The sequence below is a fragment of the Melanaphis sacchari genome, unplaced genomic scaffold (genome assembly GCF_002803265.2).
Source record: "Melanaphis sacchari strain LSU unplaced genomic scaffold, SCAv2.0 Contig154_pilon_pilon, whole genome shotgun sequence".
NCBI lineage: Eukaryota > Metazoa > Arthropoda > Insecta > Hemiptera > Aphididae > Melanaphis > Melanaphis sacchari.
Window position 1 is genome coordinate 39,099 of NW_020270685.1, and position 27,267 is coordinate 66,365.

Sequence of the window (27,267 nt, forward strand, 5' to 3'; positions counted from 1 at the left end):
TGTTTCCGTCTACTTGTCGACTTATTGCAAAGAAGAATAAAACAATTAATTGAACGTTAAAGTAGTAATTGTACAATAGAATATTATTATTATGTTCACAATGTACTGTAGAAGTTTAAATAATAAATCTATAATCTATCTTTAGTTATTACTTCTTATATTATAATACTACATATATCTATGTAAACTGTAAAGAATTATATTATAGTAATTTGCGATCAATCTTGTTTTTAAAATATGTAAGCACTATTATACTTTGCACATTAAGTAATAAGGTTCCTGAATTGATACCTATATAAATTATTAAAAATAAAATGTTAACAATTAATAAATTACTGATAATTATTGTTAATTAGATGCCAGAACTAGATGCTGTTGTTGTTGCTCAAATAGCTTATAGAAACAAAAATTCTAACATATCTACTTACATATTTCAAAGATCAAAACTATGCCATGTTTGATTAATGCCTGCCGTAGAAAAGATAAGTGGAATCATAAGACCAGTACACTTGTAGTACATTTTTGAAAACGATTTGAAGTTGATTTGAGAAGCCAATTAATGAACATCAAAATAAAAAGAAATTAAACAAAAGGGTATCAATTATTTATTATAATATTTATTTTTACAATTATTAACCTTAATTTAATTTTTGTTTAGCTATTCTAACACAACATTTAAAAGAGAGAAATATTTACCAAATGTGTTAATTCAATACATTATCATCTAGGACAAGTACGTGCAAATATAAGTGTGAAATGCAACTATTGTTCAAAGTTTAATGTTACTAAACCTAAGAGAATAAAGAGATATAGCAAAGAAGATGAAGTACAAGTATTAATGAAGAGTTGCCTACTTTAATTAATGAATCAATTGAACATAAGTACCAACAATTACTTAACGACCATGACAATTATCAGTATAAATATTTATTCAATTCAATAGATTTCAAAAATCGTATTAATACTTTGAACAAAAATGCATTATTCTTCTCAAAATTTAGAACAATTGCAAACTCATATCTTAAATGAATCTTTAAAAACAGTGTTCAGTCAAACACAATTACAATTAATAACTAAAAGAAAAAGTGATTTGGAGCACAGAAGATATTTCAAAAGCTTACATTACGATATCTTAGTAAAGGTGTTACATTTATCTAAGAACAAATTGAACTATCCATTGCCACATGTATCAACTTTAGTTAAATGGCTTCCGATTAAATTTCCGTCAGGTATTTTGTTGACGTTATTAGAATAATGAAAATAGCAGCTAAATTTAATAGTATTGAATTATTGTATTATTCAATTTGATGAAATGAAGATATTATCGCTTATGAGTATGATAAAAACGATCGTCATAGGGCCCCACAGTCAAATGCAAGTATCATGGTGAGAGGCATCTTTAAGAATTGAAACAAACTAATATATGTCAATTTTGATCAATTAATTACACCGGAAATTTGTCTGAAGTTATATCTATTTTATATGAAAATTCATAATGTGGTTGCCTGTATCTGATTGTGGTGTGGTAATGTTGGGTTATGGAAGAAGTTGGGTATAACTATTGACAAAACATTTCTACATCCTAACACAAAAGAAAATTTATTTGGCAGATGCCCTACATCTTCAACTAATTCGAAATTGGCTTTTTGTGACATGATTTATTCTTTCAGATTGGTTGTATGATAAATGCAACACCATTAAAAGAGAGTTACTTTTGAAGTAACTAATACAGAAATTTCAGTTTGTCGCAGATTATCACAGAAACATTTGAAATGTGAAAGGCCGAGAGACAAAATGTCGGATTAGCGCAATAATTACTCTCCATAGTGTTGCTACAGCTTTGATCCATTATAAACCAGGTTTAAATCAGGATATCGGAAAATACTGGTCACTTTATTGAAGTTGTGGTAACTGTATGTTTGACATAGAATTCATGTATACACCATCTGAAACTTTAGCACCAAAAGCCTATGGCTATAAATTTAGAAGACCAGAATAATTGTTGATAAAATGATAAGGTAATATATTCAATGAGATGTGTAGGCAAAATACTTACAAACATTTCAAAGAATTTTGATTTCAAATAATCTACCAATTACTTTTGAAGATTTGAAAGACAATATAATATACTCTTATAGTCACCACAGACTTCAATCAAGATAATCTTGAAAGTTTTTTAATTAGAAGTGGGGGAGGACTTAACGACCATTACTCCCTAAGTAAATGTACAGAATTAGGAATACATGTGCTCGGTAAAACACCAGGAATGGTACAGGACAAACTTAATATTGAAACACCACAGGAAAATTAAATTTGGAAGGAATATTTGGTAGCAAATGTAATGGCAACTGCAGATGTTAATATCCCTTTCAATAACGAGAAAATGATTTCTCGATAGTTTGTCATCATCTGAGTCATCATCAACACAAAAATAATCTTCCAATAACAGTTGAATGAAGAATGGTTTTATTTATTTGTGTGTTGGCTTGCCCGTAAGATCTAAAACAAATATCCTACTTTAAGGTTGTTATACCAAAGACAAAAACCAATCATTCATATAAGCGCACCAGAGTTCACATACATCCATTTGGTGGTTTAATGAACCGTTCATTGATTAAGCTAAGGTAAAGTTTTGAAACCTCTTAAAAGTTTCACAAGAAAAATTGATACCGAATCAAATATTGTTAAGATTAACTAAATAATAAAAATGTGATTGCCTGAAGATTTAATTTGTAGTATTCTCCAAAGGACTTAATTAGAATTAAACTGTGAATGATAATCTTATAGCTGAAAGATCTGAAGGTAAAACATCAAGCACGATAGAAAATCAACTAAAAATGAAAAATAATAACTTAAATATTGTAGGGATTGTAATATTAAAAATAGTATTTAAACCTTATTATAATATTTTTACTTATATTAATTGTTCCTGATTCTAATTAATTAATGTAAATGTGTAAATATGATAATATATATATAATTTAAATATGATAAATAGGTATTTATTATACCTTTATTTGTAAAATTATTAATTGGTTATGATTGTATTTGTAAGATTAAAGTTTGAACTTGTAAATTTATCTATTTTTGCATAATTTGTTTCAAATACATTATTATTATTAAATGTTTGTATTATAAATTATGTTAATGTATTTATGTAAATAAAATTGCCAAGCTAAATAACAGTTAATTTTAAATATATCAGTTCTAAATCATCTCAATACTATTCATTGATATCCATAATATTTTATATGTTAAAATACGTAATTAAATATGAACAGAATAACAATCTTAGAACCCCAGGAAATAATTGATCTTAGAAAAATCTCCAGAACTGACTATTACTCCTAAGTTATTACTCATAAAATGATTGAACAATTATTTTTGAATGTTAATTAGTGTAATAACCTACTATTTATTTAATTAATTACAAATTATCATAGATAGGTATATACTTTCATTAAAAATAAAACCAAGTTTATTAAAGAAACATTAAATTAAAATCAATTTAAGTTCAAAGATGAAAATATATATTAAATACGCTTGTCGTTACGTAGTATTGCCGGCAGCCGAGAATTTAGGTCTCATTGACGTCATATAACAATAATCGTTTTAATTAGCTGGTGTTTTTCGACCGTATATCTATTATCCAGGGCCGCCGCCGAGCTGGTTCACACATGCGCAATACGCGTTACTCATCATAATTTTGTCGGGCGTTTAGTATATTTAGTATGATATTAATTCTCTTTGGCGCATGCCTATTGCGTACGTGTCATACTATTTGCGTTATCACCTGCGATTGGTGCTTTGGGCGGGAAAAAAAGACGCCGACAAGAGTCGCCGCCGCCGCCGAGCTCGTTTACACACGCGCAATATGCGTTTCTCATCATAATTGTCGGTTGCGTAACGGACGGCAGTATCGCCAGTGTCGTTTTCGTCATTTCTCAGCCTGCCTATCTCGTCGGACGTCTCATTCCCGAGCCCTGAGTCTCCCTACCGATTTGTCCTGGAGGTCTTGGATTGACGCAGTGAAACATACGCTATAATTTCTACGGTCGTCGTTTTTCACATTCACCGGCTTAGATCTCTAACCGTCCTCGCCGCCTTACAGCTTGTCAACGTCCGAAGTGAGTACTTACTGTAATATGGTCGGGCCATTAACCAAATAGTGGCTTGTTCTGCTACATCGCGACAGCTACGTCATATGCGGTTTAGTCGATCCTCTTTAGCCATTGTACCTACGCGAGTAGTTATGATGACATGGCCTCGAATTTCAATTCTAAAATCGCGAATCTCGTCTCGGTTATTTCGTGAAGAGATAAATAAATCATTTCACGTTGTGCTAAATGTAGGCGTACAGTTCATAATAATCCTCCCTCCCACCCTCCCATACGAATAATGTTTTTTGTCCAATTAAAAGATACTGACCTACTAATATACAATATTCTTGTTCTTTATCAAGCTTACTTATACTACTTAGTTAAAATGACTTCACTGGTCAATAACTAGCTATCCATTACTATCAAAGGCGTGTCCAGACCTCTGTGGCTGGGAAGGCAAATTGTAAAATTTTAGGTTTTACATTCTACATTTATACTACACATAAGTGAAACTAGAGATTTTTATTAGACTGGGCCAATTTTCCTGATTAATTCCGATATGTATTTATATACTGTGGCAGCAGAATGTGTAAAATTCTTAGTATTATTTTTTTTTCAAACTTAAGAATTATAATTTAAGAATATTTGTGTTAAATATCAAAAAAATGTTATTTAAAAATAAAAGTAATAATGTATATAAAGGTATGTATATTTATATATATATATATATGAGTACTTATAGTTCAATTTTTTTTTCTCTGTAAGGTCAAAATTCTAATTTCTTTGATTTAACATAATATTATCTATGTGCTGTTACCTATATTTGTATAACATTCTATATTTTTATATTTAAAAATTACTAAAATGCAAACAATAAAATTAATTTTTTTTTAATGATATAATTAATACATTTTAATATTATTTAAATCAAGAAAATACTTTTCAAATATCAGAGAATATTAATTATAAAACTAAACAAAGATAATATGGAACCATTTTTTAAACATTTCTGATTACTTTATTGACGTTGATATTTTTTGCCATGATGTATCTCAATGTATGGAAGTAATTAATTGCTTATTGATGTTCCTGGTCATAGTGGTACAATAGGTTTAGTTTTAACATATATATCTGTAGTACTTGCATTATTATAATCAAAACCATTTAAGATAAGCAAACAAATAGTCTGAATAACAAAATATAAATGAAACACTATAATATTATTTGTGCATTCCATGTTATTTTATATTTAAAAAAAATAAATACTATGTTAAGAACTTAAAATACTTCTAAAACTAATTCCAGCTAAGTTATAATTGATTAATGTTTTACTAAAAACTAATAATATTTATTTAGAACATTTTTACTTATTTTCAAATATATTTTCTTATATAATATGTTATATTGTTATGTATTATTATTTATTATTACACATCACATATTATTATATTTAATTAATATATTAATTGTACTGTAAATATTAGTACGGGATAAGATTTGCTTGGGCCAAGGCCCAGTTGGCCCAGGTCGTAGGTCCGCCTATAATACTATATTTATAGTTTATTCCTACCTAATTTTAATTATGACTCTTTTCTTATAGTTCTACAATATAAACACCTATAACTTTTTAAATAAATATGTAAACATCTAAAATTTAAAAAATCTCCGTTACTATACACAGTGGTGTATTAAAGGGTATATCTGGATCCCTATTTTTGGATTTATACGTATACTTTTAAGAAAATTTGTCTATTATGAATATACGCCAACTGAAAACGCATGCATTATGGGTACGCGCAAAGCTTCTAGTTTATCATAATTCTTTAGTCATAATTAATATCAAAATATACAATAAATAATAATATACAATTATTATTATTTTATTATGTTCACTATTACACTATCCAAAAATATCCTTGATACCGTATAAAGTTTAGAATTCGGAAACTGGCCGAGCTTGTATACTGTTTAGTGTAAATATTAAATATTAGCATCAATATTATGGAAGTTTAAAAGTATGTGTCCATATCGAATATTCCACTGAATTTTATGCAAATATTTTTTAAAATATACCTATTCAAATACTTTTGGTGCATATACCTATAAGTTTATTTACCAATACACCACTGACTATACAAAATGTCAACTGTCAAGTTAAATGAATGCTAGGACATAAAAGCAAACCATTAATGTTATTTTGGTACTTACCCATTAAAAGGTATGAAAAAAATACAATTAAATTATTATTATTAAAAAATGTTTATGTTACTACAAATAGGTAATTAATAAAAAAGTGTAAAAATAACAAATAATAAAATATAGTAAATTAAAAAGTTCATTTTACAATTCCATGCTTATCTACTGGTTTTAATATTTTAAAAGTATCAGTCAAGTCTTCAATATTAATATTTTAGGCAAATTCTTGTTCAATATTTATAGCTAACAATACTTTCAAACGGTCTTGAAACATTTTAGCATTGTGCTTCTATGTTTGATTTTGATGAAAGTCAACTTAGAAAAATGTCTCTTATACGAACAACTTGTAACTGGGATAGTTACAAATTCTTTTACAACTTCATTATATTGAAAATTAGATTATTGTTTAATATTTTAATATAATTGTCTGATGGTAAAACTCTCCAATAAGTCCTCCCTTATAGACACGCCTATGGCCTCTACCATAAGATAAAATGTAATTCTAATCGAACTATAATATACTAATATTATGTCATTGTGGTAATAGTGTAATAACTTCATTCCATGATGGCTGTATAATTTAGACTATAACAGAAATTTGTTAATAAAATATTGTTTTATCTATATTGTAATAGGTTTCTAGCATCAAATTAAGTATCAAAAATGGAAATCGAATTACTCGACATGGAAATCATTGCTGAACAAAATCCAGTCAACAAACTAATCACTAATACAAAACGCAAATACGATATAATCATTTTTGGTGCTTCAGGATATACTGGAAAATTTGTCGTTTTAGAAATGGGTCGCCTTTCTCAAATATACAATTTAACTTGGGCTGTTGCTGGACGTAACACTGCAAATTTACGAAATGTATTAAACAGATTGTATCAAGGTAAATTTCCTTACTTTATTATAGCTATTACTATTAAACAATTATTCTTTAGTATTTACAGATAACAGCTTTCATTTTTTAAGGAACGTTAAAAACCATTGTGTATATGTTTAAGTTTTTAACTTTGATAACAACAATGGTGTTTTTCGTTTCTATAAATGATGTTAAGCACTGTCTCCAGTATTAAGGTCACTTTAATGCCAAAGCATAAAATGTGATTGTATTTTTATTTATTTAAATATTCATAAAATAATATATTGCTTAAAGAAATAATAATGTTGAACATTATAGGTCTAGAAATATAATACCATAGGTATTATTATTTATGCTTAGTAATTTTTAATGTATTTATCAAATATTATATAGATGGTTATGAAGATAAAAAAATTGATGTTATTTATGCCAATGTATACGATTTTGAATCTGTAATGAGAATGGTTCAAAAAACTTCTGTGGTTATAAATTGTACTTCACCATATTATATATATGGAGAAGTAGTTGTCAAATCTTGTGTTTTGACATCTACTCATTATGTAGATGTTACTAGTGAACCATTAGTAAGTGAGATGTATAGGTTGTTTAAATTTAGATAAATTGTGATTTTTGTATTGAGATTCTAAAGAATCTGCCAACATCATATTATTATTATTATTATTATTTTTTTTTTGTATTTTAGAGAGCATGTTGTTATTAATTTATTATTATTATTATTATTTTTATTTTTATTTTTTTTTTTTTTGTTGTATTATTGTTTGTTATGTTTAAAAATTAACAATTAGACAAGTAAAACTGTTCTTAGAAAATATTACTTTGATATTTTTTAATTGTTTGTATTTGGTTATTTAATACATTTGCAATTATAGTTTATGGAGAAAATGGCATTTAAGTATAATAAAAAAGCTGAAGAGAACAATTCAATAATTGTTAATGCACTTGGTATGGATGGTGTACCTGCTGATCTTGGAATAGAATTTTTATACAAACATTTTGATGGTATATTTACAATTTATAGATACATTAAAAAATATATGTATGTATATATTATATATAATTATCTGAATTTTTGTATTTATTTTTTAGGTAAATTGAAGAATGTTGACATGTACATGAAAATTTATCTAAGGTCATTTGTGTTTGTTGTGAGTAATATATTTTTACTTGTATCATAATAAATAATAAAAACTCTTATAATACACTAAAAATATTATCATCAATTATAGAAAATAATATTAAGCTTTTATTGATATGTTTTGTAGTAATAAATAATTGATTTAAAACAATGTGGCTCAACAATCTTTTTTGATATTAAATAAAATTAATGTAAGATAATATTTTTTTTTGGTGACAAGTTAATCTCATAACATAAATACTAATTTTCAACTTCATTACCGCTATATAATACATTAAACAAAGATATTATTCTTACGTTTTTATTTTTCAAAATAAAAATATATTGTTTTTTAATATTTCATTTTATTATGCAAGTATTCAAATTTTTATGTAAAAATCCAATTTAATACATGACCATTTTTAATTTTTAACTGACTATCCTAATAAATTATGATTGTATTTTAGAGCGGATTTTTCCATCAAAGTGTTTGGATAAGTGCTTTGCTGCATTTGGCTTCTAAGACTCAACGACTATTCTACCGAGATTTGTTAGATGATTTAATGGGAATAACTAGAACACAACCAAATGTTTCCAAGTATGTATAATTTTTCAATATCTTTGTGTTTGTTTATTATATTTTTTCTCTAATTTTTATAAAAATATTTTTTTACTGGGTTCCGGTTAATTATTGTAGCACAATATTAGTTTCATATGCTAAAAAATGTCAAAATAAAACATAATTTTTTATTTTAAGTATGTTTTTTTTATATAACATTGTTTTAACAAACAATTAGAATAATTTCATTACATATCAAGTTTTATGTTCAAAATGAACTAATTTTATTCCAACCATTCAATTTAATATTACATCAATACTCTTTGATGTTTATAATAATAGTTAAATATATTATTCTTTACATAAAATTTTTTTTATATGCAATGCATGTAATATGAAGATCACACATTGTGTTAGTATCAAATCATCTTATATAATCCTCTCAATCTTGATGATTAACATAGACCATTGCTAAATATTTTTAAAGAAAAGTCATTAAAAATTGTTCTACCATTTTATAGATAGTTCCAAAGAAGCATGCCATGTTCCAATTGTAAAAATATTTTGTTATCTATGTATGAAAATGAATTTTAACTTATGCATTTTAAATTTTAGGATATTGCATTATCAGCAAATGAGTATGCTGAGTGATACCAAATATTGGTGTTTGGCTTATCCAGAACCAGATCAATCTGTTGTTGCTAGGTCAATACATCATGCCAAGACCGTAGAAAATTTACCTTATAATTTCAGTGCTCGACGTTATATGGTTATTAATGGTTTGATACCAGCTCTTAATGTTTTGTTCATCTTTTTTTTTCTGTCATTCTTGGTCATATTTGAACCTATTAGAATTCTTCTGATGCGTGTAAGATAATCCATTCATTAATAGCAGAGTTGTTTTTAAGTTATTTAAGCCCAACATATTTTTAGGATCTTTAATTATTTATATTATAGTTAATTTATTTCTGAACATACAACATTGTGTTGTATTAATAAATTTTATTAGAATTTTTTTTTTACTTACAGATATTAAATTAAAAAATGAAAACTTTTAGTTGTTAAAGAAAAAAAAAATACATATTAATTTGAATAAATAAAATAGTTCAATTTTTAAATAGATGTTAAAGCAGGCTCTATATGTTTCATGCAGAAATTAAATGTGTTTTGTAATTAGCAGTTAGTCAATTCGTTATTTAGAAGTATTTAAAATGTAATAGATTTATTGACTATTATAATAGAATTAGTCTATACTCAATGAACAATAACATCCAAATTATTAAGTTTATCTTATCAACAATTTTATTTGAATTTATTGGTATGATAAATAATAATTTTACTCTCTAAAGAATAAGAACCAATCTAGGTAGTAGACAAAACATGTTATTCCAAATGAACTGCTAGTATGTCATTAGTATTATGAAAAATTGTTATTTTCCTTTAATCATGTATAATATAATTAATGTACAGTGAATTAAAGAAATTACTTCAATTATACGAATTGAATATTATACTCCTTTTGTATCCGAATTAGGTCTAAAATTTAGATGAGTGTTATGTAAGCGTATATTCTTTAAAACTAAAAAAAAAAAATCTTTTTAAAATAAACTTGGTTAACTTAGAATTTCCGAACCCATATCTTAAGAACAGCTCTGATTATTAACTAGTATTTTTTTTAAATTAATTAGTATTTAATTTATACAAAATTGTAGTTTTCATATTTCTTTACGGGTGGATTGGTATCAAAAGCTGGTCCAGGTGAAAAGTTATCAAAAAACTTATCTATGACATTTTCTCTGATTGGTTACGGGACAACATCCGTCAAGTTTCCTACTACTGATGATAAGGAGGGAACAACTCAAAAAAATATTACCGCCACAAGAAAAACTATTGTTCAAGTAATTATTATTTATACTAGTTGTTTATATATTATTGGATTTATAAATAATCAATATTTATAGATCTATTTTTGAAATTGTTTTTTTATTTATAGATTGAAGCTGAAAACCCAGGTTATGGATTCACTAGTAAAGCTGTTATATTGGGAGCGATAACTATATTAAAAGACCAAATGAATATTCCTAAAGGGTATAACATTTTATATCAAAATAGTAGTTTTAAATATATTAAGGTATGTTATGTTATATATAGGGGTGTTTTAACACCAGCAGCTGCATTCCGTAATACTCAATTTATAAATCGTTTAATAAAACATGATGCTGCAACTTTTCAAATCGAGTCTGACTTGGTTACATACAGTGAAGAAAAAAAATAAATTCATGTCATTTGGTTGATTTTAGTCTTTTGTAGTATTTAAATTGTATTTTAATATAGTTCTAAAATTAATTTTTTTCATTTTATATATTGCTTTTTAAACTTTAAATAATTCATTGAAATTTTTCATTAATGCAAATTTTAATGATTTTAATTACTTAAAGTTAATAATCATCACATATTTTATATCATATATCTGCTTTTTAAAAGATAATACAGTGGAACTTTACTATCTCGAAGTTTTTATATGTTGAATTTTTTTTTAAGTACTGGAATTGACTTACGTGTTAAATTATTTCGGTATATCTAATTTTTCTAAATCGGAAGTAATTATCTGGTACCTACTGCCTATTATGATTCACTAACTCAAGTTTATCCCTTCTCCCCTCCTGTCATGTTCATTCAAGAAATTTTCAATACAAACTCCGAAGTTATCCTTTTGTTAGTGACTGGAAAATATAAACAATCATTTTTAATTATTTCACTCTTGCAATTGATTTAAAATGTTAAACAAATATAATCTAACAAAACTATTTATAAACATATTAAGCACCCACTCACGTATAATAAAAAAGGCTCAGGTGAAGCTAAAGCCCAATTAACTCTATCTGTGTGCATGCCTATGAGAATAACCATAATTTAAAAATTAAATTATGTTCATGTTTTGTAGTCTTATTATTTATTTTATTATAACTTATATATTTATTGAATAAAATAAAAATAGTTTATTATAGTTAAAAATTTGTTCTTTCAATTATAATAAAATAAGTACTTCTATAAATAATAACGAACTGTTATGTTGCTAATATAATAAATGTACACTTGGTTATGTAGGTATCTAATATTTTGTAAAACTTGAGTATTGGTTAAACACAAATTTTTTTTTATTAAATTGAAATATAATTTTACCAAATTTTTTTTAAATTGGTATTATTGATAAAACTGGTCCAAAATATTGAAAAATTCACAGATATCATCATGTCAACTATGATTGGTCACGGAACATCTATCAAAACTTGTTACTTACAAACAACATTTAAAACTAATATAAATTATCGGAAACATCACTTAAGTTATAAACCTTGATTAATGTTTGTTAATTTGTTTACTGAAAATACAAGGAAATTAACACAAAGATCATACTATAACAAGGAAAACTATTTTTTAACATTCATTAACATTAATTATTTATATAGTATGGAATGTATAAATATATTTACAATACTTAAAGATGTAACTTGGACATATTATTATATTTTTAGGTGAAAGCTTAAAACCAAGGTTATTAATGGATTCACTTGTAAAGCTGTTTTCTTAAGAGCAATGACTATTATAAAAGATATTATTAATATTCCTAAAAGGTATAACATTTTACTTAAAAACAAAATATTTATAAATTTAAAATATTATGTTTTACAAGAGTGTTTGATTTTTAATTACCAAATTCTATAAATTTCAATTTTTGAATCATTAAATTGATGATGATGCTATAGTTATTAAATTTTTTTTCAATTTGGTTACTAACTGACAACATTTAAGACTAATTTTAATTATTGTGTATATAACTAATAGTGGTGACACATTTATATAAACAGATAAGTAATTTTTATATTTTACAATTTGAGTACGATTTTTTAAAAAGAATTTATACAAGTTAAAAATAGATCATTAATACTATATGATTTAAGTTTGTAAATTAAAATAGAGTGGTTTACTTTACCAAATGTTTTTTAAAAGTTCACGCCTGATCAATAAATGCATCAATTATTGATTGTTTAAAAATATATAAGTAATGGACGTTGCACTCAACGAAAAAAACAAAACAGTTATTTGCACTTTATAAATAGTAGAATTGACTTTATTTTATAATTAGTATAGGGATAGCTATAAGATTAGTCAGATTTACTAAAACATTATAGTCAAGATATTATAGTTATTTTGACTGAAATATACAGTTTTACTATATTTTTATAATATTGAATACTTTTTTATTTAGTCAACTTGAATAATGTTTATAGTTATAATAACTAAAACTCATAGTTACCTCCACTGTAAGGTTAGTAAAAGTTACTTAACATAAATAAGTATTTACTATTAAAAATAGTTGACTGAACTACAATTCGAAATTATTATAACTATAAATTGAAGTGCTCATTTCTAATTGAGATGATTATTATTATTATTATTATTATTTTTTTTTTTTTTTAGTAACATTTATGTATTATTTATTTTGCATATGACATCGGCTATAATATCCTAACTTACACTATAAAGTAACAAAAAAAAAAAAAAATAAATAAATAAAATATTAAGTATGTAAATGGGTTTTTCTTCTTTGTAATTCTATGTATTTATAATAGATAATTGGCATTTTAAATTAAATTGGTATTGATTAGTTTGTTTATTTTATTTACTTTTATAGTGCTGTTTTCTAAAAATGCAAATCAATTAAAATATGTACCTATTAGAAAATTGTTATTTTAGCGCTTTTTTCGTCATTTGTATCATACTTTTGCTGATTAGGTAGTTTATTTTTATAGGTTATTTATTTTAAATTTTCTAATTTTTTAATTCGGTCTGTATCGCGTGGTCGGAGGAACCTTATCACAATATTAGTTATCCAGAGAAGGTTTTCTATTCCTTATGGATTAGTTTTCCGTAGCTGAGGGTTATAGCACTATATTAGAGATATTTACCAATAATAAGACACGTTTGGTTTATATATCTATAATAATTATTATATTTAAAACAATTCGTTACTGTATGGAAGATGGATGTTAATAATTGTATTGTCGAGTTCGCTTGTGTTGATGGTTAATGTTAAACTGAGCGTGCTGTGTGTTATTTTAGTATATTCATAATAATTTTGACGTGTTAAAAAATGTTTAGTATATATATTTTGTGTTCATCAATCATATTGATGTATTTATTGTGTAAAATCCATAGAGATTGAAAGCATTTATTTTCTTATATCGCAATTCAATGCAATCGGTAATTTATGGAAAAACCGCGGCACACCTAGTGCATACTCGCGGCACACCAGTGTGCCGCGGCACCCAGTTTGAAAACCACTGGTATAGACGTATGGTATGTAATGAATGTTACCAAAAAAAAAAAATTTCCGGAGTATTAACAACCATCTTGAAAATATAGCATGGTCCATGGAATATACAATTTTTATCAAATAGATATGAAAAAAAAAAAAACAAAAATATCGGCGTATCGTTCATAAGTTTACAGAATATTACAATTTTTAACAATTGATATGAAAAATAAAAAATAATGATATTTCAGACACATATTGTTTTATAGTTTTACATAATTATTTTAATTATTTTTACACAATTCATTTTTAAAAATATTATTACAAATAAATATAGTTCTATAATCTATAATATTTCAATTTTGATAATTATTATTAATTTATTACTCTCAAGAAATTATACCGTGAACTAATATATATATATATATATAATATAATATAATATTATGTTATTATTATTTATTTTATTTTTTATATACCTACTTGTAGGTAAGTATTTACTTATGAGTGTTTCTATACGACACCAGCAGTAAATAACTTTTTATACCGTGTAGAAATCTTAACATAATTCATTATTCAAGTAAAACAGTACACATATGTCTATTGTACATCTTATAAATTGAGCTATGGCTCCATAACTATACGTAAATATAACAGCATTATAATTATACATAATATGTAACTTATTAATATTACCTAAGTTTACAATATAATTTAAAAACAAAATTGGTTACCTACAATACTTTAATACCATTTAGTTTATTTCATTTTAATTCACTTTCTATTAATTTGAATAAGTCAAATAATCATTATAATATTTATTACCTAATACAATATATATTAATCCTACATTTAAATCTGATATTGTACAATTTTTGTTAAGTAATATAAATTCCATATTTTGATTTTTGATTTGAATAAAATGTTCATTAAATTAAAATATTTTATTACAATGCTAGTAAAATTAATAATTCCTGTAAAGATTCTGAAACAATAAAATATGACAATTAATGTTAAAAATGTTATGATAATACTATATGTACATATGTTAATTCTTATAGCTTTTAGTGTTATTTATTTATTTATTTATTTATTTTTTTAATAATACAATATCGGGGTACCTAGGTACAGTTTTCTAGAATTGTATTCTACTGAGAAATGTAGAGGTTTGTTTTTTGTAAAATGCTTTTCTTGATTTTTTTTAAAATTATATGTATTATATTGTAATCTACTGTTCCCGCAATGGCCGTAATTATGTATAATGCGTATTGATGAACATAATACCTATAAACTATAAGTTTTTTCATCGTCTTCTATTTTTTTGTCAATTTCATTTATTATAGAGAGTTCAAGTTATTTGATGATTCATATGTATATTATCTCGTAATTGAGACAGCTTAATAGCTTACTATTCGTAAGTGTCATTGTTAATAATTTTGAATGTTTTATTTGATTAATTTTTTCTTATATCTGTTATATTAACTAACGGAAAGTTTGGATGTAATGAGGTAGACAATTATTTTTTAGTTATCTTTGTTGGTTTTAATATTATCGTTGGCGTGTACAGTACGCAAATGTCTGGGATCGTTAGAGTTTCTGCCCCTTGTAGGGCGCGATGTGTAATAATATGAAAGCATACTAAGTAATAGTGGTTATTTTTGATATCCAGTATATAAATTTGTTACCATTGCTCAATTTTTTAAAATAACTATTATTAAATATTTAATGTCCGACTATACATTGTTTTAAAAGTTCTGTTAAATTTACGGAATTAAAAATTTGAATCTCACAAATTTAATTTAATAATTTTTATAAAAATTAACACTTGTAAAAAAACAGGATTTATCATTTCCAATTATCGCACAATCTTTTACTTCCGTTTCCATTGAGTTATGAAATGTTGTTTATCTCTAGAAACCGTCAAGTATGGGTTTTTTGGTTTGATGAAAACAAATTGAAAATTTGTAATTTCAATGGGCATAGATTATAGTCGAAATTGTGTGTATTCTGTCGGGTCGTATAATGGAAAAGTTATTATAAATAATACCGATAGTCTAGGAATCTAGTTTTTATTTTTGTAAGTTGTAAGAAATCATCGATGGCCGATTTCATAGATAAATCCACTGCAGGTAACACCTGTGTAATTGGTAAAGTTTGTTGTATATTTTTCAATATTTCAATTAACTCTGAATTTTTTAGAATTATAAGATGTAGGATATTATTTTTTGCCAAAACTAATGAGTCTATCATCATCTCCTCGGTTTCAAATATAAATTCAGTTAATAGCATGCTAAAATTTATTGGATAATTAATAATTGTTGACTAATTTCAATTTCAATAATATTATTAAATTTCAGATTTATTTTCCAAATGATATCATTGTATTCATTTTGAATTCTAAGAAAGTTTTGTAAAATAGTCAATGATATGTTAGAAATTTGATTAATAATTTTCGATTGCACTAATTTTACTTGTTTTCTCATTGTTTAGGGTTTTATCATTTTTTTATTGCATTTTTTCTTTATAGATGTTTGTGTTTTTTGATAAGCATTGTCGTCTTACTATTCGAAAAGTCCAGTTTTGAATTCTCCCACTGCGTTAATTGGTCCCATTTTAACTCGTCCGTTATGTAACGACATCAACATCGCATAACGTTTATGTAGTTCTAGTTTTGCGAATTGTAACGTCGTATTAAAATTATATATTATTGAAATATTATTTCTATTAGCTGTGCATATTTCTTTATTATTTTCAAACATAATTCAAATTTTTTACAATAAGACGATATACTTACATGTGCTAATAAATTAGAATGTATTAAGTGAATCTTTATATCACTTAATGTTTCATAAAAAATACCTGCTCCTATACCTTGATGATTGTCAACCAATCCGGTTTCCTCTGTAGTTGCTTTGGTCAGTACCTACGCCTTGAAAGTTGAGTATGAAAGTATTTCCATTGTAAGAAAAACATAGTTATTTTTATGTAATTACAGCTCATATTGTTACAGTACTGTTATATTATTTAAGTTGTATCACAATAAATTATTCGCTTAATCACATGTACAATATACGTTCGATTAATGACTGACTAAAAAGTTTTCGAGCAGTTTTATATCATTAAAAAAAAAAAAAATTGTTATTATGGCATTAATGAAAATTAATTAGGCAATATTGGAATATTTAATGATTGAAAATTTTTAGAGGTATGCGAAAAACAAATATACGAGTATATTGTTAAGGAATACCTAATAGTCACCGTGGTCATAAAATTATTACGAAATAATTTGTAGACTCTGCAAGAAAAATGCTATTGTACTACGACTACTACGAAATACCTTAATAATTAAATTACATAATTATAACTAAAGGAAATCGTAATTTTAAATAACATCAGGATAAATTTAAAGTTGAGTATTATTATTATTATTATTTTTTATTATAATACTTATTATTTATACACACTTAGACCTTATAAAAATATATTAAACATTTGTGTATTTACTACAATATATTAACTAAAAATATGAAATAAATAATGAATACAATATATTTAATGTATTATAGATAATATAAACTTATTTATTACCATGTATACGTTCTCGAAACTTCTTAATTTGACTCACGTGTTTGCAAACGTTTTCTAATTGTCCGTTTCTTATAACGTCTACTAAATATGTATTATCAGAGATTTTTTTCTAATTTTGTAAGGTCTATCATGCCGAAAAGAAAATTTATTATTTTTTTAAAATGTTTTTACTCATATCTTTTTATTAGGTTGACTATGTAAAATATACCTTCTATTTTTTTTTTATTTGAGTTGAACGGATCTACACCATTTACGTGCGACGTATTAGAATTTGCAGTAGTACCTATCATATTTGTTTAATGTTGGGTAATTTATGTTAGTTAATTTATTTTCAAATAAGCAATAAATACTTGTCAACGGATCACCATTTTATTTAGTATCTGATTTAAATTTAGTTTTTGTATTTAAGTTATTTGTCATTACTTTTTTTTTATATTCAATTGGCTTACTTCCCGTATACTTATCGTGTCATTCATACGAATATGAATAATGAATGCATTAATAACAAAATATCTCTCTATTAAACTGTTATTACTGTTAATATCATTGTTAAATCATAATGTGTTTTTTTATTTTTTAATATAAAACCTACAAATTTGACAAAACATAACGTCATTGCTTGGAATGTTGATTGGAAAATGGATGTTTCTGAAGTTCGTGATTTTTTAGTATGACTCAGTTACCGACAGGTGTTTGCATTGGTCGCTAAACCACTTTATACGAGATTGTATTATTTGGCTATTAGTTAGAACATTTGTATTATCTATTACGTTAAAATTATTATTTTTATTGATATCTGTCTCTCTTGTTTTGATATTTTTTATGTGAATTTCCCCTTTTCAGTGTAAATTCATATTGGCATTATATTCTAGCATAATAATATTACAAACTTTACAATTTATTACCGGAAAGTTTAGATCGCATTTTGCAAATCGTGTATTTTTAGATCTTCCAAATCCATTAATACTTCATTACAATCAGCACAAAAATATTTGAGTACTCCATTAGACAATCTATTATTCATATTATTTTATTATACATGGTAATTCCAGAAATTCATAACATATACAGACATTTTGAATTCTCAAGTTACAATAATTGTTTGTTAAAATTCATTTGTGATTTTTTTTGTAAATAATGCAAATTGTTTGTGTGGTTTCCAATGTAAATACTAATGCTGAATTTGTTTTTTCATTGTTTGTAGTAATATTTTCATTTTTTTTTTTTTTTTAATGCCCTGAGGCTTTATTATTTAAACGACCCAAATAAATATGTATACATTTGTTTGACAATTATACACATTTTACATACTAGATATAAATTATATATATATATTCCACGTTGATGGAGTCACTTTCAATGAAGTGCCTTCTGCCTTAATCTAAAATCTTAAGCTAAGTCGTATGGTTTCAGACGCTTAAAACGTCTGATATCCTTGGAGTATAATATTTTCATTGATTATTATTAAATTTTTATTTAACATATCACTAGTAAAAGCCAGATCTTCGTCTGTTAAATAATATCATGTTTGACATTGCTCAATATCTATTAATTTCAAAATATTCAAACTAAATAAAGAAAATCCTAAGTTCTTTAAACAAGTTCTCAATGCGTGTGCACCACAATCGCCATCTCCTGTTACCAGCTGTGACCCTTTTTCAAATTGTTTTATAAACTTATTAATATATTGTTCATTATTATTTTCTTTTTTATAATTAGAAAAATTTTCTACTTGAATTAAGTCTAAACTATCTATTTCATGATAATTTTTATTTTTCTGGTGGTTTTTATTAGGGAATAATTGGGTTACTTTAAGATTGTTATTGACGTTCCACTTAAACGTTTCGTTTCGTTTTTTATATTTAAACACTATGTTATTATTATCAAGGTTTATTAGGTATAACTTGTAATTTTGCCAATACATCCATTCCTTATAATATTGGCGAACAAAATACCTTTTACAATTATGCATTAATGTTGTATTTCTATAGTTCCAATTTTTATTTCTACCAATGACTATCCGACTATTTTCAAATTTGTATTATTCGTAGCCTCTAGATCTAGACATAACTGTTTCAAACGGTAATATTTAATTTAAATAAATATTATTATGATTGATAACAAAAATACTTGCTCCAGTGTCGATTAAAAAATTAACTTTATTTTTCCTGGTATTTCAATTTTATAAATGTTGTTATATTTGTTGTCACTTGTGTAGTTTATAATATTTGCGTTTGTAAAGTCATGTCTATTGTTATCTTTTATTGCAACTAATTTTGATGGTTTATTAGGGTTTTTTTCAATTTTAAAAACACATTTAATTATGTGTTTCATTTGAAGTGCTTACTATTTTAATACAGTACACAACGAACCCATATAATAACATTAATAACCCGGTAATCCGCAACCGTAACAAACTATATCCGCCTTTGGGGGGGTTTTCACTATGATTTTTATTTTGATTTTTGGATTGTATTTTTTGGTTATTATTTTATTTTGCATACGTTGGTTATTGAAATCATTACCTTCGTTGTACATGTGGTTTCTATTATTATTTTTTGTAATGAAGTCACCATAATAACTTAAGTTATAAAAATTATTAGATTTATTATTATATAACCATTGGAATTTGAAGAATTATTGTAATTCATATTATTGTAATTATTTTTATCTATAAAATGTCGGCTATATTCTTATTTATTGGTATATTATATTGTTTATTAAAGATTGGAAGTTTGTAATCTAAAATCTAGGTCCATTGTAGTTACCATGTCGCTGTTGTTTCGTCTATAAACATTATTTATAGTTATTATAGTTATTGTAGTTGTTATAATTATCGTTATTATATTTCATAGATTTATTATTAACATTTAAATCATAAGTATTGTTGGCTAATTTTATTTTTCCTTAATTTCGCTTACTCTAACTGTTTTAGATTATTTTCTAATTCCATCAAGCTGTTGTTTTTAACATAGGTACCTATAACGTTATAATAGTCTGGTGATAGGCATCTAAGATCAAATCAATTTTTACTGATTTAAGCATGACCCTGTTTGTTTAATTTATTAAAAAAATCACATCTATCTAAAATTTCTCAATAGATTAACTAGCTTTTAACTTTCTGTTTCTTAATTTATTTCTTAACATTTTTGATCTCGAGTGTGACGTAAAATTTCATTTAAATTTAAGCATTCTTTTTGCAATCGACAATTTCGTTTCCGAGTTAATAATTTTAAACAGCTTATATGCTAAATAAGTGGTAAATATACTAATTTCATCTTATTCTCCCATCTGTTTGCCTTTGCCATTAATTTGAAATTTTAAAAAAATTCCAATACACATTCGTCTTGTGTACCATTAAATATGGTCATAGCCATTTTCCTTCAAAAACGAGATACCGTTTACCTAATACCTCCACTTTCCATTTACCACCAATAAGTAAAATAATAAAACAGTTTACAGTATATATAATATATAATATGTTTTTTAATTATAGAACATTTCAAGAACAAATGAATACCTGTTAAAAAAAAAGAAAATTAGATATAATATAATTAATATTATTTTTGTAATAATATACCTAGAAATGTCTCCGTTTTGCAATTTGAGAATTGCATTGTCGATTGCTCCACGAGTTTGTTTGCTCGGTAGACGGGTAGTCTTTCGATTTTTTTGAAGTATGAATATTCCTTATTTTACAATAAATATTAGTTTGAATTTGCTTTATAATATTGAGCCACATAAATATGTTTAGCTTTTCTTCACAAAAATGTTCCCTAAAATATGAATGAAATGACACATCCATTGGTAGTTCGTAATAATTGTGATGATTTTGCCCAAATAAGTAGTGGAAATGTAGAATTTTCTAAAATGTACGTGTCTGTTAAATATAGTCAGCATACTGATTCACTCTATTATCGTTAGGTATAATGCTCATAAAATCTTCAGTTAAACATAAGGAAACTTCTCGCGGAGTTAGAAATGTGAGCCCAAACGTATTTTTAATCCAAGAACCAATTTCAGAATTTTTTTCTTTTTAATATTGAACTAAACCAAGACTTTAAATTTTTCGAAACCATGATAGTGCCAGGTGAAATCTACAGCCAAACATTAGTGTATAAGGCCATACTATAGAAACAGCATTATGAATAGCTTGCTCAAAATCAATTGTGATGGATTTTGGATTTATTTTCACTTTTAATTCAATACATTAAATGTATGATATGATTAAATACATTAATATATGTATCAGTGGATTTATTAATTAGAAGACAAAACACAACTGGTATATAATGTCCGTTTTTAAAACTATGTATTGTAAACATTTGGTTAAAATATTTGGCACTGTATGTAAATGTACCATCGCAATAAATATTTTCAGATTTACATAAAAATTTTAAGTTTTGGTAACAAGAAAATATTAACACATTTTCACCACCATCGTTAACGAGTAAAAATTGTTCTTCGGAAGTAATCTTAATGTCCATATTATTGATTGCTAAATGTATCTCTTCAATATTTTTCGGCAGGTTTAGCAGCAAATATTGAAGGGCTACGAGTACATATATATTTTTCCTAATTTTATCAATATCAGTATTATCAAAATTTGAATAGTCGGCAGAACTTTTTCCTAATTCCTTAAGTATTATTTTTTTAGTCGTAAGAATATTGTCAATTGCTTTTCGTTTACATGCATTATTTATTATTTGTCGATTTATTTTTTTTGGTAATGGCAAATCATTTTAAATTTAATATTTGTTTTACCAATATTTTCTTCCAAATGAAAAATACTTTCTGTTTTATAGGATAAATTATTTTGCTCTATTGCCAGTTTATTATCTATAAGTTCAGTTTTATTATTACTTAATTGAAGTGTATTGAGGTCTGGTAAAATATTACTTAAAAACGTAATTTTATCGCTAGAGTTCAAAGTATTATTATTTAGAGGTTATAACACGGTTTTTATGTCATTTTCAGTAAATGTTTGTTCATGTTATGTTCGTTTGATTTATCAAGTTCGTCATTTATATGGTTTTGTAATTATTTTATAATGTTATCAAAAATTTTTTAAGTTCAATAAATGAAGCTGTACTATTAAAATCAACGTTACAATAATTTAAAAATCAAATAGTTCTTGTTTATTTAAGTAATTAAGCCAAATCATTTTTGGGAGGAAATAATAAATTCAAATCTATTGGTTATTGATAGTTTTGAGAAATTTACAACGGAGATATCTTAAACCTCATATGAAGTAACAAGAATAAATGTTTTAACTGAAACAGCCGAAATTCGCAACTTCGAGAATTTGGAATGTTGAAAGAAATCTCTTAAATCTTTTTCCTCAATTCGTCTTAAAACAAAGCTTAAATTTAGTTAATCGAATTCATCTTTAAATTCTAGATCCAAAAATAAAATATAATAAATTATTAGTTTAAAATAAATAATAGGTATTTAAAAAAATCCTTAAAATATAATCTTGAAACTATAATATATTGCATAATCATGAATTATGATTCATTAGTTATTAGTTTATGACTTGGCAGGCTTATAATATTATATATTTTTTTATTAATACTTAACAAAAAAAAAAAAAATTTAAAATAGATATCATCTACTTAAGTATTTTTAATTAAAAACATTATTAGTGTACTTTAGTTAATGTAGAACTACAATTAGAGATCCTCGTTTCAAAAAAATGAATTTAATTTATTGAGAGCATATGAATATGTTTACCAACAATTTGTGCAGACAGTTTCAGATACCTATAATTCAATCCAAAATACAAAACACCGTTGAAACTGAAACGCCAGATTCCGAAAACAGTTCAAACACAATTAATGCAAACATCGAAAACAATGAAATTGGAAAAATGTTGACGCCGAGGTATTTATTTTTAATGTTAATATTATTTTGTTAATTATTTTATTTTAAAATTATAGTTTAAATTATAATATTCTGAATGATTTTGTTAAATACCACATATTTTATAGCATAAATATCTTAAAAAATTGTTTTGAATAGATGTTAAACATTGATTTTTAGAATACTATATGTGTGTCAGATTGAGGATGCATATTTAACTTTAGACCTAACAATTAACAAAAGAATAATATAAAAATGTTAAGGTTGAAGAATCATTAAAATGTGTACACGTACGTTTTATTAATCTAATTTTATAAGTGATTTGTTGTTTAATCGATCAATATAATTTTAAAATTAAAATTTAGAATCAAAGTTAACTTCCAAGGCACTTATAATATTTTTACGGGACAAATATAAATTATCAACTCTATCCGTCATAATTTTATACTTTAATATAATAATAAAAAACAATTTTTCTGCTGAAGGTATTAGTACCACTTTTGTTAATAAAAATAACTATTAAGTTAAAAAAATATTAAAAATAAGTTTGGATAATATAACGCTTTAAAATAAGTATGTGTATCGGTTTCTACGAGTATGTCAACAGTAGGTATCTATGTTATTTTTTACGCCGCATATAAGTATACAATTTACACCTCAAAATAACTATAAATATATATATATATATATATATACATATTTATAAACTTTATTGGACATTCGCATGAGCATAAAGAACACATTAAAAAAAAAAAAAAAAAAAACTGAGTTTAATTTTGTGTAAGTTGCCAATTCATCATAATGCTAAAAGAGCGTCAAGAGCACTTATTGGCAGAACGGCCAATGCTACTCGAATGTAACATGAATTATAATAATAATAATAATAATAATAATAATCTAAATAATCAATAATATCATTCTATCATCAAACTACATGTAAAAATGTGTACAATATAAATATCAAAAACAAAAAAAAAATGTCAAAAAGTAGTATAATATAAAAATAGTATTTAGATGTAATGGTTTTAGATTATTAGCTAATAAAATAAAATAAAAATAGTATAATATAAAATATGTCAAATGACAAAAATAAAAATATATAGTACTGAAATAATAGTTAAAAACTACATGGAAAGTATAAGAATTTAAAATTCAATATTTGTTAATTCTTTCTTGATGCTGGTTACATAAATTAAATAGTTTATTATTGTCAGCCGTACAAGATTTGTCTTTTCTGAAGTCTATTGCTACATTCGTCTAATTGTTTTGCATATTTGATATATTTCTATATTATACTATTTTATTTTTATTTTATTAGCTAATAATTTAAAACCATTACATCTAAATACTATTTTATATTATACTACTTTTGACATTTTTTTGATGTTTTTGATATTTATATTGTACACATTTTTATATGTAGTTTGACGATAGAATAATATTATTGATTATTTAGATTATTATTATTATTATTATTAAACAATATTTTATAACAATTTTATTTTTATTTTTTCTATTTTAATAATTAACACTACCTATACATAATTACTAGTTACTATTTAGGTATAAAACTTATATTTATAATATATACTTTATGTATACTATAATAGTACAAAGTGTCCGCGTTCTGCAATGTATCTTTTTACCAGATCATATTAAGTGTCCGCGTTTCGCACTTTTAATGCCTGACTGTACAAAGTGACCGTCAACCATTCTTTTCTTCATAATACGATATGTAATTGAATCATTTTGTAACAAATATTTATTTATTCATTATCCCACTTACAGCAAGCGTTTATACGTTTTTATACGTTATTAATTATTATTAATTCTTTCCTTCGTCGCAAACAATTATTGTAGCCACAGTACTGCTTATTAGCTAAAATGTATGAATAAAAATAGTAAATAATAGACAATAATAATCCACCCGATTACCGAAATGAGTTATTTATACATTCGTCACTGCCCACTGGCCGTTTACTGCCGATAATGGTAATTTGATATAAGATAATGAATATGGTATATAAAATATGTTATTTTTAGTATTAATAATTTAGTAGTCTATTACAGTGTGTAGTGTGTACTGTGTAGACGTATTATAGTGACTTGTGTGTAACCGAGCCGATCGAGGCAATCGTTTTATCTGTTTTTGTTTATGTACACTAATATAATAACCTAAGTACTTTTTTATTTTATATTGGTTATATAACTTGACTAATAATTAAATAAAAATAAAAATATGATTAGCCAATTTTTTTAAACCTATTCTGAAATCCACAAGGGCATTGAACGATAATGATAGTACTAGTACAATAGATCAACCACAAACGAAAATGTTAAAATTAAATGTTACCTCAACTTCTAAGTGTATTATGTACATATTATATAAACTAAAATAATTATAACCAGGCTATCCTACATTTTGATCCTAAGCACGCCTTTGGACATAAAAACATATTTTAGAGATTTTAAGAGAATATTATAAATCCAACCTATATTTATAACATTAAAACAAGAAAAACTATTATCAAGTAATTTTTATTAAAACTAATTATTTAAATATTATGATATGATGATGTAAAAATGTATTTATAATAATTGTAAACGTAACTTAAACATTTTTCATATTTCTAGACTAAACCTAGAAAACCTGTTATACATTCCCTATAGCTAGGTCTTATGAAAGAAAGATATTGCTCATGATGAAAATCTCGGAGTTCGTCGATTACGTCCCAGATGCAGGTAAACGATTTTTTGCCCACTTTTTCCGTGTTCCGATTGCATCCTATTGTATAGTAGGTAAGCGTTAATGTGACAGATAAATTGACATATTAAATCTAATATTTATGTCATACACGGTGTGGAGATAAATTTAAACACGAATTGGTTTTTACTTGATGAGTTTACGAACATTTAATCTTAAGGCTCTTATCGATTTACGATCACGTAGCGATTTAGTACGTCAGGTGCCTTAGAATCGAAAGATACTTTAAAGTTCAGACTTAATAATGAATACCATTTTTAGTGAAAAAAATAAGGAAATCTGTATAATTGATAAGTTTAAATATCGTTTTTTAAATTATTTATTCTTACATATTTGGATTTATTTTTATTGGTTTTTGTATAATTATTATTATTAAAATAATTATTAATAATGACTATTCGTTTTACAAAATGTTATGCTTATATATCATACAACAGGACGCAATCGGAACATAAAAAGGTAAGAAAAAATAATTTACCTATCCGACTTGTGGACGCAACGACATACTGAAAAGGTATAAAAAGTTGAAACGAGACGCAATCGAATGACTCCCGAAAATCTGATATTTTTACACATCTTCACGCTGTATCGCGGCTAGTACCTCTACCATATTCTACTCAGCACCAACCAGTTTGTAGCTTGGTCTAGATAAGTGAAATGGTACTTTCCTTTTGTGAGATGGACTATATAGTAAAGAGTAGTCCAATTGTCTTGGGATCAATAGTATTTATAATAAAATATGATGTTCGTATTCCCAAACATTGAAACATTAAAGTACCTACCTATTGTATTTAAAAATAATGAATCTCAATAAATCAATGAGTAATTTTAATATTTATTAATGTTAATATGCTGCACTAATAATAGGGGTAAACATT

The 27,267-nt window shown here is 25.1% G+C and overlaps 2 protein-coding genes across 2 annotated transcripts in view; one reads left to right on the top strand and one right to left on the bottom strand.

The window, feature by feature from the left end:
* LOC112592053 (NF-kappa-B-repressing factor-like) overlaps window positions 1–4,307 on the bottom strand; it is a 12,702-nt gene extending 8,395 nt beyond the window's left edge. The window contains exon 1 of the mRNA XM_025336024.1: window positions 4,140–4,307. The gene's annotated coding sequence lies outside the window, so the exon portion shown is untranslated. The remainder of the gene's footprint in view (window positions 1–4,139) is intronic.
* LOC112592064 (saccharopine dehydrogenase-like oxidoreductase) lies at window positions 3,785–11,218 on the top strand. The gene is made up of 10 exons (XM_025336040.1): window positions 3,785–4,127; window positions 6,932–7,191; window positions 7,558–7,748; window positions 8,055–8,184; window positions 8,272–8,330; window positions 8,767–8,897; window positions 9,474–9,726; window positions 10,571–10,756; window positions 10,852–10,946; window positions 11,010–11,218. The coding sequence occupies exons 2-10, from the start codon at window positions 6,960–6,962 to the stop codon at window positions 11,131–11,133; spliced, it is 1,401 nt and encodes a 466-aa protein (XP_025191825.1). The 5' UTR covers window positions 3,785–4,127; window positions 6,932–6,959; the 3' UTR covers window positions 11,134–11,218.
* Window positions 11,219–27,267: the final 16,049 nt, after the last annotated feature.